Consider the following 16,325-nt stretch of genomic DNA (forward strand, 5'->3'; position numbering starts at 1 on the left):
TTCTGCAGAGACAGCAAGGGCTGCACGCAGGGAAGATGCTGCACAAGACCAAGGCAGCAGTCGCTGCCCTGATGCCACTTTTAGAGCCAGCATCCAAAACTATCATATAGCTCTTTACCTTGGTGCTAAGCAATAAAGGCAGTAAAGGAAGTTTCTTGCTAACTTCAGCTGAACTGTGGTCTTTGTTGTAGGAGTTTGGCAGACCAAGATCAGCAGCCGAGAAAAGAGACACTTAAGGAAGGAAAGGCTGAAACAAAAAGGTAAATGTGGAGGCTCAGTTTACACACCTGATCCGGCTGGGCTTGTCACCCCTTCTCACTGCCCAGCATCTTTCCATTTGCTCTATTCATCGTTTGGCAGCAAAATCTTTGCACCTATTTAGGCTGTTTACTTAGGAAAAGACAGCTTTGGGAGCTCTTACTCGGGATCTTGCCTTTGCTCCAGGCTTTTATTAAAACACATAGTATTATCCATAGGACTTGGAAAGCAAATGTCTGTTAGATCTGAGATCTGCTAAAGGTTTGGTGTAATGTGGATTAGTTACTTTTGCGTGACTTGATAGATGAAGTTTTCTGACAGTGGATATATAAAAACTTGTGTAATTTGCACAGTTCCAAACAGGTTCTTTAATCCAGGCCTTCCCAGAGTAAACAGCTATAAAAGGGTGATATACTCTTATCCTAATGAGATAAAATGAAACAATGCTTTGTGCTCACTTCACATTTTTCCTCTGGGGATTTTGAAGTGTCTGCCATGCACTTACACCTATATACATATCTACTAATTATGTTATTATAATCACCGTATGAAAGCAGGTCATGGAATCAAGGCATTCGGAAATGTTTTAATTAGCTGTGATAAAATGATTAATATAATAGAGAAACCTGTAAGTTTAATATATTAGAGTAATTTAGAAGCTAAGATAGAAGTTGGGAGTTGGAAGACAGGTGGAAAAATGTGGGTGTTTGTGCACTGTCTGCAATAAGACTGTCTTAAAGTGCTCTCAGATGCTCCACTAAAATTGAAGATCAGGGTAAGTGAACAGCAAATTTTAATTTAAAAATATACAGACATTTTGGGACCACTTTATTATTTGGATTATATAGTTAAATATCAAGAGTTTGGATTATCAAGAGTTAAATATCTGCATGACAGTCTCTAAGGGCTTAAGGTGCTGAGGTCTCTACTTGCTCCCCAGCAAAGTACATGGATCCACATTTGGCTTTATTCGTGTCAGTTGGCCTGTTGGTATCGGTGGTGCCAGCTGCACGTGCAGAAGGTTAACCACAGGTTAACCACGCGTGGTTTAACACGAAGCCCGTGTAGGCGTTAGGTGCTTTGCTGGCCCAGGGCAGGAGAGCTCGGCAGACCAAGTCACAGCTGAAGCACCAGAAGTCCTTGGTGCGATCCTGGAGCCTGGGCTGTGCAGGGGGCTCAGCCAGGTGATTGTGGTGGTCCTGTTTAGTGTGGACATTTACAGAGCAGTGAAATGTGCTCTTCCAGGAAGAAGCCCTAACCCTGCTAAGCGCCAATTGCTGTTTCCTAGTAGGGAAGAAGCAGCAGTAGCATCATTAAGGTGGGGTTGATGCCAGCAGCGATCCCCTCCCCACCAGAGTCACAAGAAATTGAGTCCTAAAGTGCTTTGGGAGTCCTTTGGAACAATAGATGTTGGAAAAACACGTCGTTATTTATAATATCCCTATGCCTGGCGCTGATTTCTCTAGCATCCTTGAACTACCAACATCCAAGAGGTTTGCTTTCTTTTTCCCTGGAGGTCCTGCTGTCCTCTTTGTCTCCCTTTACTGCTCTGGGTCCCCAGCTGGCCGCTGGAGGCACTGAGCCACCCTTGCAGTCACGGAGGGATGCCCAAGGCCTCTGCGGTTTAGCGTCATCTCCTGTGGGACTCATTGCTGGACTGCGTGGTGCCTTCCTTCTCACATGGCCTTCACGTTTGCTGCTTCAGTGTCCCATCCCAGGGGCACTGCTTTACTGTCATTGTATCTGACAATAATTTCAGTTGGAGTATAGCCATTACGTCTGATGGGTTTAGATCAGGCTTTGCTGTGTTGTTTCCCCTGTACAAGCTCTTCATTGTAATTAAAAATAATGATGACCCCTGTGATATTGTTTATTCCCGAGAAGACCCCAGCAGAGCATCCCTGGGTAGCTCAGCGGTTGAGCCAGCCTTTGACTGGGATGAGAAGGGAGCGGTGTGGCCACTCACAGAGGACACCAGTGGCAGCGGAAAAGGTGCTTTCATTGCCAAGGCAGAGTGTGGGGCTGTGCTGAAGGCCTCAGGAGCCATACGGGAGGAACTGGCACCTTCCCGGTCAGAAGAGGATGTTTTCTCCAATGTAGGTGAGTGTCGACGTTAAGTGTTGCAGAGGGAAAGCTTCATGAATTACCGCGTCCGGCAGAGCACAGCCCCACCGACGTTAGTCCTGCACACACACAGGGTTGTCCACCCCCTTTGAACTCTGCTAGCTGTCATTTATTTTCCAGCAATGTGAAAAGAGGGATCTTTATGGCAGGAATTTCTTCTGTGTTGCAGACTACCGGTTGAGTGCAAGTTGTTTTCTGCCCGCAGGTATTTAGTGTTTGGTTCCTTTGCAACCAAAGCCTTTCCTTCCAAGGATGCTCACATGTGGTCAGAGATAGGCTTCAGGATATATCTGTGTGTTTCAAAGCAGTATGAGGCAGGGTATTCCTAAATCAGTTTGGGTATTTGATAGTTGGAAGTAGTCTGTGCTGTGTCAGTGCTGTGCTGTACCTACACAGTTTGCCCAGCTTTCCAGCTGATTCACTCCTTCTTTGTGTCCAAATAAGGTCATTTAGAGCTACTTTGGGTCTCAGTTGTGCCTTTGGGACATTCTCTGTGTAACATAAGCTGGAGGTGGGAAACTTGTGTCTCTAAAACCTCAGACACCTTTAAAGCAGTGAAGGGATGGACTGCCAGGCCATTAGGCTAAAGATTAGGAGACGCTGATATCAGCTCTCTCACTGGTATTTGATGACTTTTCGTTTCCATCATGGTTTAATTTTTATGGCAAAATTATGTCTCACATTGTATTTCTACTGTGGGTGATACTGTAGATTCTAGAGAAATACCAATAATTAATAATGATGTGGTAAATGGACTTTATGTCTTTCTTTATATCTCTCCTTCTGACTTCTTGCAGGGGGTGGGAGAGTTACGAGTTAAAAGTTAAAGTGGTTAATGCTGTTTTTTGGTTAATTTTCAAAGGATTTGATTTTCATTACAATCTCACTGATTAATCAAGCTTGATGGCTGGATTGATTGGTATATAAGGCCATATGATGACTCGCCTTCAGTAGCAGTAATCCAGTACTCTGATGATTCAGAAAATGGTCTTAGGTTGCCCTTACATGAGTTGCTTTCTCTGCTTTTTTTTCAAAGTATAGGGTTGATGGGGGGAGGACGCTAGTACCATTTTTTACTTAATGCTTTCAAAAGGCAAAATTCCAAGCTGATACGTGATGACAACTTCTGCCAGTTGTACATAAAGGGGACATCAGTTCAGATAAGTGAGGAGTTTGATTAAGCCCAGAGAATTGCCGTGCTGGTGTGACGTGCACTTTGAAGGGCTGAGAAGGTGTACAAGGTGACTAGGCTGGACTCTCGCTGTCCATACAAGATAACTTCTCCTTGCTTGGTCCTTCTCCAGCAACAGCAGTGGCTGCAGGCTTGGGATGGAGAGAACATGGAAGGGCTGTAATGAGATTGGGAGCGTCAGGTAGAAATTGCAGTCGCCAGCTGTGAATGTGCGATCACATTTTGGGTTACTGTTTGTTTGCATTTTAAATGCAGGAACATGGGATATTGCAGAAGTAAAATCCTGTTCTGTGACCTTTGGGACGTTATCAGAGCTGTCCAGGGAGTTAGGTGAGTGGCCTCCCTTTGGATTTCTATCTGAATTCTTCTATCGCTTTCTCAGGTGCTTGGCTTAAAAGTACTCTCATTGCTTATGTATGGTCTTTTCCCTTGGAGCCACATTTCATTAGTCGCTCTCCCTTGTAGAGCTTGCTTGCATGTGCAATCCAGTGCACGAGCGTTTTAAGGAGTGACATGAGAATATTCTATTAAGCGCTTTCCAAACTCGTGTCTCATCGTGGAATAAATTTAAAAAAAATTACCTCCCCAGCAAATTCTTTCTCCGTTAGGTTTACTCGCACAGAAGGTTTCTGTTGTGTTCTGATGACCAACAAATTCAGAGAATTTCAGACCGAGGGAGGGAGCAAATGCCCAGGTTGGAGAGGCCCTGTTAGAGGCTGCCTGGCCAGCAGCCTCCTCTCCAGCACAGCAAGGGATTTTCGGCTTGAGCCTCTCCATGCAAGGCCTTGAGAAGGATGGAGCATCTTCTGGTTTTGCATTAATCTTGGGCCTCATTTCTGGCTTCCACTTTGCCTCTCTGCAACTGTCTGTCCTTCTCACTGCCTGGTTCTGAGCACTGAATTTTTTAGAGATGCTAAAGGCAAGCATAGATACATATAGATAGACATCCGTGCACAAAACAGCATGTGCCAGAACACTGAAATTAGCTTCTAAAGCCAGACGTGGTAGTCAATATAATACATGCCATATTTTATCATCTATTTTCCAACACTGCATCAGTGGATTCAAGCAGTTCCTAATGTACAATTACTCAACAGGGAGAAATATTTGTTAACATCTGCATTTATGCAATAAAAAAACAAGCCGATAGGGAGCAAAACTGCATAAACAAAGAAGTTCTTTTGGTGAAAGGAAGAAAGGAAAAATCAGAGATGGGAAAAAAACCCTGCTGTATGAAAGAAATTAAGAAAACACTAGTCTGTTATGTACAGATCTTAGAAAGGGGCTAAAGGGATTCATTCAGGGAGGCATGTGAATCCTACCGGTCACTTTAGTTGTTGAAAATAATAATAAAAAAAACTTTAACTCTTCTTTTTCCTCCAGCAGCTCTCTCTCACATGTCCTCTTTCTTAGACTAATCCATTTGGTAATTATGGATTTCTGTTAGAATGAGCAGAAGCCTTCTCACTGAAGGCAGTGGGAGTTGGAGCTGGATACACTGGATGCAGCTTTTGTTCTGCAGGAACTACAGCTCCCTTCTTACATCCCCAGCAGAGATGTGTCAAAAGTTTACATCTCTGAATATTGTTAGTGTAGCCACTCCTGACTGGGTTGTTTCTCACGACTTACACATGTAGTGTCCTCGTCCAGCCTTCGTTAATAAATCCACTGTGATGAGCAGCATAGATTAATGCGTGGCTTAAATTACATAACATCCAGGCATCGTGACGTAGTGAGCAGATAAAGGCATGCTTAATTGGTTTTAATACTGTGAGTATACCTATGTGATTATCTTTTAGGTTGGGGGTTTTTGGTTGTTTTCATTTTTAAAAAAGACGCTTTCCTGTATGCAGATAATGTGAAGAGTAAATCATCTGAGGACAGTCCTTCCAGATGCTGTTGGCACACCAGCTCGACTTTCCTCCCCGCAGACGATGCGTGGCAGGGACAGGGTACGTCTCTTGGCTCTTTTTCTATTGAAAGACAAGTAAGCGTACCAACGCTGATACCTTTTCAGTCTGTTTCCTAAGCCTCAAAAGTCAGGGTCCACCTCCCAAGTGGCTCATTCGCACAGGACTGGTAGTGAGGGAGAAATTCAGTTTGGGTCTGGTTTTGTGCCAGTGCCCAGAGCTACGGTGAACTCAGTCAGAGTAGCAGGTGCCCGGCGTGGGACCCTTGAGAAGGGCGAGAACGTGCATTTTATTTATGTATTTACTTAGAAGGTAACAAAAAAGGGTTGCGGTAGGTACAGTCTTGTTCAGTGTGTAGGTACTGCTGTGCAAAGTGTAATTAGAGTCTCTGGGTGGCAAGACCAGCTGTAGGGAGGCTGTCTGAAGGCTCTGGTAGCCCCGCGTCCTCGCTCCAGCAGTTGCACATGGCTGTTGCTGGCAGATAAGCAGAGGAACAAGGCAAGCACAGGGCGATCCTCCCCTCGTGTCCCTCCCCACACCCAGCGGAGTGGGTCAGGGACTTCCTGAGCCCGAGGCAACAGCACGGGCTCTGTGCTTCCAAAAACCCCCACATGTTAGCAATCATCTCAGATTACCAAATCTGTGAAACGAATTCAAAGTCATAACTGAAGCATTGTGTTCTCTCCCTCCCATCACTGGGTGGGGAAGGTGGGGCTGAGTGGCCCCTTTCCCTGCAGCCCCCGGCCCGGGCTCGGTGGGGTGGCCGGGGAAGAGCCGCGGGGAGGACAGGGCGCTGCTAGAGCACGGGGTACCTCTGCCAAAACTTAAAATTTCCTCTGTAATACCCAGAACCCAGATGCAGAATCCAACTCCAGTGGACTGTAGCAATCGGAGATTTCAGTCTTTTTATGACTGGTAATGTTTTTTTTTACTTTTAAAGGCTGCTTGAAAGGCCAGCGTGGGTCCTGAGTGGCTGGAATAATTTGGCATGAAGAGTGTGGCCTTTTCTCTTGACCTTTATGGTCAGGATCGAGTGAAGTATCTATTTATACCCCCGTTGTTGGGAGGCCTTACCCTGCTCTTGCAGGAATGATGGCTGACAAGCCAAGCAGACCCCTTCTTGCTCTAGCTGTTCCGATTGCCTTAACTACAGGAGAGCCCAGAGAGGTTGAATGCATTGAGGAGAAAAGGCTGCGGTTGTCTTGCTTCTCTGCCCAGCAGTAACTGAGACTTTGCAGCAGATGCATCAGTTTGGCCATCAAAGGATTTTAAAAATAGCATGGTTTGCTTTAAAGGAAAAAAAAAAAACCCAACCCAGAAAACCTCCCAAAAACCCAACCCCAAGTACTCCCTTCCCTTAGTGCTGTTAGTTTACCCCCACGTTGCTGCTGGTGAGCACCCGGCCATTTGCAACTGGTGAGCCCAGGCTCGCCGGTGGAGGAAACGTAGGTAGCTCTTCAGCACGTTTCCTCGCGTTGCATTTAGCACGTGTCACCCTTGGCACGCTGATCTGCAGTTGCAAAGCCAGGCAGAGCTCTGCTTTTTCAGTGCCGTGTCTGTCTGAGAGCAGAACAGATAGGAGCAAATTCAGCAGCTTGTTCTTGCAAACATTGGAGCAGAAGCATTTTGATTGAAAGCAGAAATGGAAGGATTTCTGCCTGCCTTACAGCTTGCTTCTTAGCAGTAGTAGTTTTTTTCCTTTGAATCATGAGCTTTGATATCGACGCAGAAGGGAGTGTCACGAACATGTATTCCCTGAATTTAGGTGAGGTAATGGTTGGCATTAAGGTCTGCGCTGCAGGCAAAATCAGCTCTTTGACAGTTAAACAAGGCCTGTTAGCTCTTGCAGGCCTGTGAACTAAAAAAAAAATGCCATTCATAACCTGAATATGAGCTGGGGTCATTTTATCAAATCCAGATCAGTACATTTAATGAGTCTCTTTGTTTCGTGCTGGGCTGGTACAGAGGAAGGAGCTGGATGCTTGACTCCTGCCTCTGCCCCGGCTCGCGGAGCAGACTTGGCCAGCTCCCCGCTCTGCATCAGGTTATCTTTTTGTGAAGTACCGGTAATAATAACAGCCTAACTCACAAAAGGTTTGAGGCTTAAGTGTTGTTGCAATGGAAAGCATATATAGATAGAGGGAGAGAGGGAGCGAGCAGTTAGGGAACTGAGTGGTCGCTGTGATATGGGAGCGTTTAAAAGACTGATAAATCAGGCTGGTTTTGTTGTTTAACAACACACTGCTAGGTTGACATTCATTCATGATACATGTTGCCGATGGTTAATTCTTAATCGTTGTCGCATCAGGAGCGCTGCGCCCTGTTCTGGGCTCGCCAGTCCAAGATGGGCATGGGCATACTGGAGCGGGTCCAGCAGAGTCCATCCCTGTGTGTGAACACCCGATGGGTGGGTGCCTCTGCTCTGCCCAGAGAGTGGGCAAGAGGCAACGGGTACGAAGTACAGGAAATTTCCACGTATACATAAGAAAAAGCTTTTTTTTTTTTTTATGGTGAGGGTGGTCAGGCTGCAGAAGAGGTTGGCCAGAGAGGTTGCAGAGTCTCCACCCTTGGAGATACTCAAAACCTGGATGGCTACATCCCTGAGCAACCTGCTGTAGCTGAGCCCGCTCTGAGCAGCGGGGTGGGACCGGACGATCTCCAGAGGCCCCTTCCAGCCTCAGCGATTCTGTAATCCTCGTGCTGTCATCAGTCATTGTCTCTGCATATTCAAACAATTAGTCCTTAGCAATCTAAGCCTTCCTTAGCTAGCGGTATGCAGTGTCTTGGGAGCTGAAGCCACATGGTTGGCACTGATGGCTGCGGTCCCTGCAGTCCCACCAGGAGGTTGAGGTGGCCAGGACTCTTCCGTGAGGGAAGGGGGCCCCAAAGTGGGCAACTTCTTTCATCTTCAGTTTTCCCTGCTCATTAGTGTTTGCATACTTTTCATCCCTGCCAAGAAGAGAAAAGAAAGGGGGGTGTGTGAATCTCTTCCGCTCCTGGCATAATTCACTTTATTTTTGAGCCTGGGAACTGCTTTGGTTTTGCCAGGCACCTTTCTCGCCTGTTCTGCAGGGTTGTGGAGCTCCTGGGGGACTGAGGTGGGTTGCAAGCAAGAACCTGGCTGGAAAATGGCATTTAATAGCACTGGTTTTGTAAAAATGAGCAGTGAGTATTACCAAGATGTTGGTCTATAGATGCGCTGGAAGAGATCACCTCCATTAGTGCTAAACCCACCATGGGAGCAGGAGCACTTGCTGCTGCACGGCAGGTTCTTTTTTTGTGTTCATGGTTTTCTCCTGCTGAAGGAATTACTGGCTGGTTTTAGCCTGTGCAAGAATTTATGACCCAAGGAGAACCAGTTGCTGATTTAAAAATATTAGAGAATATTCAAAGTTTAAAGGCATTCCAGGAGATGTCACTGTCGAAGGGAAATACACTACACAAAAGGAGAGGTTTTAAAACAGAGCTCTAGGATAAGTACATTTAATCCGATTTTCCCATCAAATCCAGCAAATTGTAAAGAATCTTATATTGCACTGAATTTTACTCTGAGTTTATTTTAAACACCCCTGGGACATAATGCTTTAGGAAAAGTAATTCTGAGATGGGGCAGAGTCACCACTGCCTGGCCAAGCTTCATACCTACCCACATGACGAGGGCGAAGTGTGAATGTAAGCCCATCCATTGCAGGAAGTTAGCCATTAAAACTATTTTAACGCTTAAAAAGAAGTACATAAACGTACTTTTTGAGAGATCAGAAGTTAAATAAGTGAAAACGACAGTCGTGGTTTCCAGTCCGTTTTGCTTGCACACCCACGAGAGCATCCCTCGGCAGAGCTGCTGCCGTGCAGCTCAGGAGGGACTGTCATTCCTCAAGTCTCAGTGCCATTTCACCAGTCCCTGCGTCATGCTGTGTACCTTCCCGGTAGCCAGAATTTACCTCCTCTCTAGCAGCAGCAGCATGGTTTTGCCTTTATTTTTTGCTGCCACGGCACACTTGTGGTATATCAGCGCAGAGGCAGAATGTGCACCGCGTGGGCTGAGGAGCTGGGGCTTGCTGTGTCCTCACCCTGATGCACCTTGTAGCGTAGGTACAGCGTGGGGAGTGCAGGACAGCTGAATCCTGCAGAATTTGTGAGCCAGACCCTCAGGTAACCTAACTGGGGAGAAGCAGCAGAAGCTTTTTGGTGGTGGTATCCCATGCTGCAGCTTACACAAACTGTTCTTCAGACATCCAACTCATCCATGTATATTGTGCACCTCTCAAACCTAGATGCATTCATTTGCCTAAAATACTTAGACTGGAATTTTGTTGGGGAATGCATTCAAAAACACTTGTTCCTATCCCTTTTGAAGAAGGAAAGAAATAGTGTCTATGTACAGGGCATGGATTTTAAACTGAGAAACTTGAGCAATGTTTATAATTGTGTTTATAACATTTGGCAGCAAACTGGACAGAGCAACTTTTTGGAAACAGTTTTCTTTTATCATCCCCAGCATGCTTTTGGTTTTGGCCCTGCTTCAACTAGAAGTTTTTCCATCCAGCTTGGGATTTTTTTGTATTTGTTTTTATTTTAAGAGACGTGATCAGCTAAGAGTTATTATTATATGTTGTGTTTTCAAAGTCTTTCTCCCTGTTAGGATAAGACCTAAGATTGTTACATTCAAACCATTAAAAAATAATCAAGTAGTCCTTTCAACATCTTATGCTGATTTATCTGCTATTTTGCACCTCATTCAGTCTGGGAAAAGGAATTAGACTTGTCTGTTTTGCCTTCTTGCCTGAGGATCATTTGCCAGTGCTTTGTGGAGAGGCAGCTGAGGGCTTGTGGCCAGATTTTCAAAGGTACCAGATGCTGGCAGATACAGAAACCCAAAAGATTTTCAAAAGTTTTTTGCCTAGCCCCTATGAATTGATCAGAACTGATGCAGGGTGAGTGTTATCTATTTCATGCATATTTAGAGTTGCATGTTAGGGAGCTTTGGAAATCTATGCCGTGATGGTGCCTTTCTGGCTTACATTCAAGAAAAGAAAATGGAAAAGGAAGATGAAGTCCAGAATGCACTTGGTTCTATTTTTTATAGGAAAGAAAATGCCAGTGAGAGCATTAACAAATGCACAAATCCTTTGCTAATATTACTCTTCCATACAAATAATTGCCCTGAGGATGGTGTGTTGCAGTGAGTGGAAGAGCCTGCTGAGTCTGCCAATGTTTCTGGATATGCCTGAATCCTTCTCCATGAAATTAAAAGAAAATGTTTGACAAGCCATGCTATTAGTTTTGTACGACTTGTTTTCCTGAAGCGCAGGCTGGAAGGGCTTTTGTTCTTGTATGTGTTTTTCTGCCCTTCTTTAATTTTCCTCCTGTCCTGAAGAGTGCAGTCACTAATTGTGAATTAGCAGTCAACGTACACTTTTTAAAATACGTTTAAGACGCATGCGCATACATGCACACCCAGACATCCCATTGGCAAGCAGGAAGATGACAGATATTCTCTGCAGCGTTTGTGTTACTAGCGTGAACCCGGGAAGTAGTATGGATTTGAACATAACTCACTCATATGTTTGTCCTACTAGATGATCCTTCAGCAATTGACCTGGATTCTGACTGGAAGGCTCCCACGGAAGAGTGGGGAAACTGGACGGGAGATGAGGGGCATCAGACGGGGGGCGAAAAGGAGAAGGTGAGGCAGTGGCATTGATGACCAAGGGAGACCTGCTGCACTGGGGTCAGCCAGACCGGGGGGTCCAGCCCAGCCCTAGAGCCGGGCTCCTCCGGTCAGGAGGGCTCTCTCACACTGGGAGGAGGCACTTGGTGTGGTCACTCCCCTGAGTGGCCTTTCTGAGAAGCTGGAGCTGGGGGACACACTTGCAGGACGTGTGAGATGGGTTAGGGTAGCTGGCTGGTTCTGGGAAATCATGATCCGGACGGCATCGCTGTCCTGAGCAGCAAACATCAGGCGTTTGCCACCCTGCGGGAATGAACTCTTTCTACTGCTGCTGACCTTCCCAAATACCTGGGACTTAACAGAGGTGTACAGAGTCCACAGCTGACACCAGCCTTCACACCTTCCCAGGCGATTGGGATGTATTTATTTAAGTGAGGGGGTTTGCTGACAGTGCTACAGTCGTAGCTTAGGTGGAGAGGTAGAAGCAGAAGGCTTGCTGTTTAAATGCTTTCTAGAAGCCCAGGGAAATGTCCCTCTTTGGCAGCAGTGGGAAGGAGCGTGCTGAGCTTTTTGCAAACAGCTGTCTTAAGCCGAGGTGTGTACCTTGTCCAGAGAGATGTCCTGCTCGTATGCTGTCAGCACACGCTCTTGGAGGTAATCAGTTTTCCTGAAAAAAACAGGAATCGGACATCCTAGACCTCCTCTTATAAAATCTCTGATGATTTCAGGATTTGCCAAAAGGCAAAGCAGGCATTCATTTCTGCCTTTCCGGACTCGAAAGCAAAACACAGGAGAAGAAGAAGAAAATTGAAGTGAAGGAAGCAAGGGGTGGAGCTGGACTGAGGCATGTGAGTATTTTGTATTCCCAGAGTAGCGTCTGGTTTTCCAAGAGCAGAGGGGGATGTCTTCTCCATTAGGATGATGTGACCTAAGGGGGGCTTTTTTTCCTCTCCATCTTCTGGCTTCCTCTTCTCTTTTCTTTTCTCCCTGCCCTCCCATAAAAGAAGGGTGAGCACAGTGACCAGTGGGTTTTTGCAACACGGTATTCCCTAACATACTTACAAAACAGTTTGATTTTGCAATGCAGAGAGGAGCAGATGGCTTTAATCATGGAAGAAAAAATGCTTTCTCAGGCAGATGCACTCCAAGTTTAGTGTACAACTGGGCTGTGTTTTATCTATGGCAGAAGGTCACCTGGAGATATTAACAGTAATGCAAAGGCGGTTCCCAAAAGCCAGTGTGAAGATAAAGCGAGACCAATGTTATACCAGTGAAAAGCTTATTGAGAGGAAAATGTCTCAGAGTGCAACAGACAAAGGCTGTGGAAAATGTCAGCTCATTTGGGATGGGAAGTACAAAGGAACAGAGTGTTGACTGGGATTTGGACCAGTCCTTGGCTGCGATGTCCTTGCTGCTCAGTGAAATGAGGAGAGGGCGGGGGGGGCACCCCCCAAAATGTCCTAATTGTTTTTTTAGCAATATGTTGCTCTGGTCTCATACAGCTGTGTAGTATTATTTGTCTTCCCCTCAGACCCACTGTGGTCTCTCCTGATCCTTGGGACAATTGTGCTCCCTGAACTTCTGATGCTTCCATTTTAAGGGAAAAGCTTTTAACTAACTCATTGACCACAATCCTTCCAATGGTCATTAGGACAGCCCATGAGTCACCAGAGTGCTGCCAGGCCTCTCTCTCTCTTGCACATCCAATTAGTTGCTTTAGCTTTGTATGTACCTTAATAAATAATCTTAATAGTGCTGTGGACTGTGGTCATTTAGCAGTCACTGGGCACATCTTAGTCTTCAGTCTTACTATACAATTACAGCACTTTCACCTCAATATATCTTGCTGTTCTTCTATTCACGGGGGAAAACAAGGGGAAAGATGGTAGTGAAAGGCAATTTCAGTACTTTAATCCTTTCTAAAACAAATAAACAGGAGGTAGGTAGATGACATGGCAGAATATTCTAACCATTTAAAAACGAATTTGTCCTGCAGTTTCTTTAAATACTCTAATTCCCTCCAATAATGACATTTTCTCTCATATTTTGTACTTGCATATGCTTCGTTTAACTCATATGCTTAGTGAAGCATATTGTTTCAATTAAGCCCCAGCAAGGTTTGGAAACAAGAATGGAAGAAGGCCCAAGGGACTTGATATCTACAAAACATAGCAGTGATGCAGTCTGTGCTTCCTTCAGAAAATCCTTGGACGTTGCTAATAATTCACCCAATAACAGTAAGTGATTGGTTTTGCACATTTGATGAATTTTGGTTTCAGAATAATGCGTAATCTGAGAAGTGTTCACAAATGCATTTTTAAGTGAATACGCAAAATGCTTCTCCTTTAGCTGTACGTGTTAATTCTTAGAGAGGCTCTGTTCTATTTTTTTCTGTGACACATAGCTGTTCCTGCTCCTGCCAGAGCTAATGAGCAAAACTGCTATTGCATTTAGTGGGAGTAATTTTTGCACAGCACTTTTAAATGTGAAGCGGAAGCAAATGTATGTGTGAGTCAGAGCCCACTAAAAACATAGAGCCCTCCCCATGACTTTGGATTACCCTTGTAAGTAGGTGGCTCTTGTAAAACACATCTAAGAACCCCAAAATACCCTTCTTCAGGCGAAAAGCCAACATTTCCCAGGGACCTGATTGCACATGGAAGGTTTGTGCACTGGCCCCTGTTGTTTGTGTGGCAGATGTACCTGGAAAAAAGGAGAGGAGGAAGAGGAAGAAAATGAAGAAAGAGACTTGAGGGAGCTGCGCAGCTGCCAGAGTGACAACCCAATGGGGCAGGCATGCCGATGAGCTGCAAGGATTCTGCTTTCTGCGATGCCGCGCTGAGCCCAAAGGAAAGAGAGGCTCTAGGAGACCTCCCAGCAAGAGGAAGAGAAGAGGAGCAGTGAGCCAGAGAGCGTGAGTGTGTGAGAAAACGGAGAGAATGAGCACGCTGTGCACAGGAGGTGGCATTGAACCAGTGTGGCTGTTCATTACAAACTGCTGCCCTTGATTAAAAGCTGTTGAATGGGTTTTGACTGGTCGCATTAAGTCCTTTCAGTTTTTCACTGTCATGTTGTTTGTCAACTTGTAGTGTTATATGCCATTGTAGAAATGGTCGGGACATACCTGACCGTGATTGTACTTCATTTCCACGGAGGCTCCACCAGCTAGTCTGGTCTCCTCTGGCATTTTTGCAGAGGTGCTCTTCAACAGGCTAGTAATGTACAGAAGGAAGCATTGTTCAGAGACAAAGGGTGAATAACATGGATCGTTCTCAAACCTCCTAAATCTTTTAAATCCTTATTGGCTGCTACAGTCAGCTTTTTGCCTCATACCCTGACATATAAGTATAAACTTTTCACCCACGTCACGCTAGCTTGCTCCACAAGGGAAAATTTCTAAAGGAGGTTTTAAACTTATTTGGAAAGATGGTCTAAACCCTTTTTTTCTCCTCAAATTTCATGGTGGGCTGAAGTTTAAAGTCTGTATGTCCAAAGCATGTTGCATTTGTACTTATAGTAGACTGAAGTAACTTTTTGAAATCATTCTTCTTAATCTGATGTTTGGAAGTTTTTATCATTTTGTTACTTAAATATTCTAATATAAACTAAATTTGTGGCCAGAATTTTTTACAATGTCGTTTTAGTATTTATTGAAGAGTCTGTATTTCTCATTGTCAGAGGGCTTATAGTATGGAGGAGGGAATGTGTTGCAATTGAGTAGTGTGTTTTATAAATAATGCTGAGCTGACACCACTAAAAGCTGAAGCCCTTTATCCCTAGAGGAGCCGCAGCTCTAGCGGTAGCTGTGACGGTTTCTTCAGATGGTCCTGAGACTGTGCCTCCACCTGACCCAGCCTAGGAGTGCTGCCTCAAAGGATGAGACAGTGATTGTCAAATCTCCATCTGCATTCGACTTTGTGTCTTTGGAGATTGCGTGGGAAGATTATGTTATTAATGCATGTTAAACGTATGCACGGTCCTTTTGTAGACATTGGGCTGATGCTGTGAAACTCATTTCACGTAGGACACTGAGTAACCAGGGATGTTTGTTAATGGCGTTAAAGCTCTACAGCAGCACTCCTGTTTGCATCAGGGAGCCAGAGGAGAGCTCTGTGCTTCTGCCATCACAGCCACCCAGTCCCTGATGCTGGCTTGTCTGAGCTTTACCTGCAGCTCAATACTTTTACCTGATAGCCTTCATCTGTTGCGTACCTGTCAAAGCAGCTATATCCTTCAGAGAAGCAATTAATTGCAGCAATGTATTTGTGTTTGGAGTTTAGCTACTGTATGTTAAAGGGCAGTTCTCTTGTGCTGTGATTTTGGGGGTAGCTAGCTGTACAGTGTGCCCTGAAATTTAGCACGGCAGGATTGTTTCAAACAGACAGGTGAGGGGTAATCTTAATTGTTACCACTTAGCAGCCCATTGTCTAGAATCTGCACATCTTGGTGTTTGTGTCTCAGTATAGGGGAAATACAGGCAGTTTATGAATGGACTCAATAGACCAACCAGCTTTTATCTGGAAAGTAACTGGTTTGGAGCAGATGCATAACAAGAAAATACATGGCCTCACTGGAGAAACAAGTACAGCAAGTTCAAGGATTTAGACGATGTGTTAATGGGTATGTGGGTAATGAGTAAAGTTCTGCTATCTCTGAAGCCAATGGAAAACATTCATTGACCTCATTGGGGCCAGGATGTTGCCCAAGGTCTTTGTTTAGCATTGAAGATAACCTCTGTCATCCAAAAAAAAAAAAAAAAGAAGAATGAAAGAGATGATGGAGAAGCTCACAAGATTGGTAGACTCCAGATTGTTTCTGCTTTTTTCTCTATATCTGCTTGGAAACTTTTTGATGTCTGTGTAATTATGTTTTATTTCAACATGTTACAGTATTTCAAATGTTCATTGTTTTTATAATTAAAAAATCAAAACTTTTTGCCCAAAGCCCAGCCCTCATGAGCAGTTTTATTTAATTATTTTGTATGTATGTGAGTAAGAGCATGTGGTTTTGGCTAAAAATATTTCATTTTCAAGCTTCTAAGGAGGTACTGTAAATGTTTTTTAAGAGATTTCCTTCATCTGAACCCTTTTATGTTTAGGAAATCATCATGACGCTCTTCTGTTGTTGGGATAAAAGAACAATCCAAACCTGTAACACTGAGAAGTTGACT

At 44.7% G+C, this 16,325-nt stretch overlaps 1 protein-coding gene across 1 annotated transcript in view; it reads left to right on the forward strand.

Annotated features, from left to right (window-relative positions):
* Positions 1-16,098, forward strand: part of LOC142041190 (uncharacterized) — a 29,151-nt gene extending 13,053 nt beyond the window's left edge. Inside the window, exons 4-11 of the mRNA XM_075049846.1 lie at positions 192-260; positions 2,143-2,358; positions 3,830-3,904; positions 5,428-5,526; positions 11,064-11,170; positions 11,884-12,003; positions 13,263-13,392; positions 13,853-16,098. Coding sequence (XP_074905947.1) covers positions 192-260; positions 2,143-2,358; positions 3,830-3,904; positions 5,428-5,526; positions 11,064-11,170; positions 11,884-12,003; positions 13,263-13,392; positions 13,853-13,908 — 872 coding nt within the window. The 3' untranslated portion in view covers positions 13,909-16,098. The remainder of the gene's footprint in view (positions 1-191; positions 261-2,142; positions 2,359-3,829; positions 3,905-5,427; positions 5,527-11,063; positions 11,171-11,883; positions 12,004-13,262; positions 13,393-13,852) is intronic.
* Positions 16,099-16,325: the final 227 nt, after the last annotated feature.

The sequence above is a fragment of the Buteo buteo genome, chromosome 17 (assembly GCF_964188355.1).
Source record: "Buteo buteo chromosome 17, bButBut1.hap1.1, whole genome shotgun sequence".
Taxonomy (NCBI): domain Eukaryota; kingdom Metazoa; phylum Chordata; class Aves; order Accipitriformes; family Accipitridae; genus Buteo; species Buteo buteo.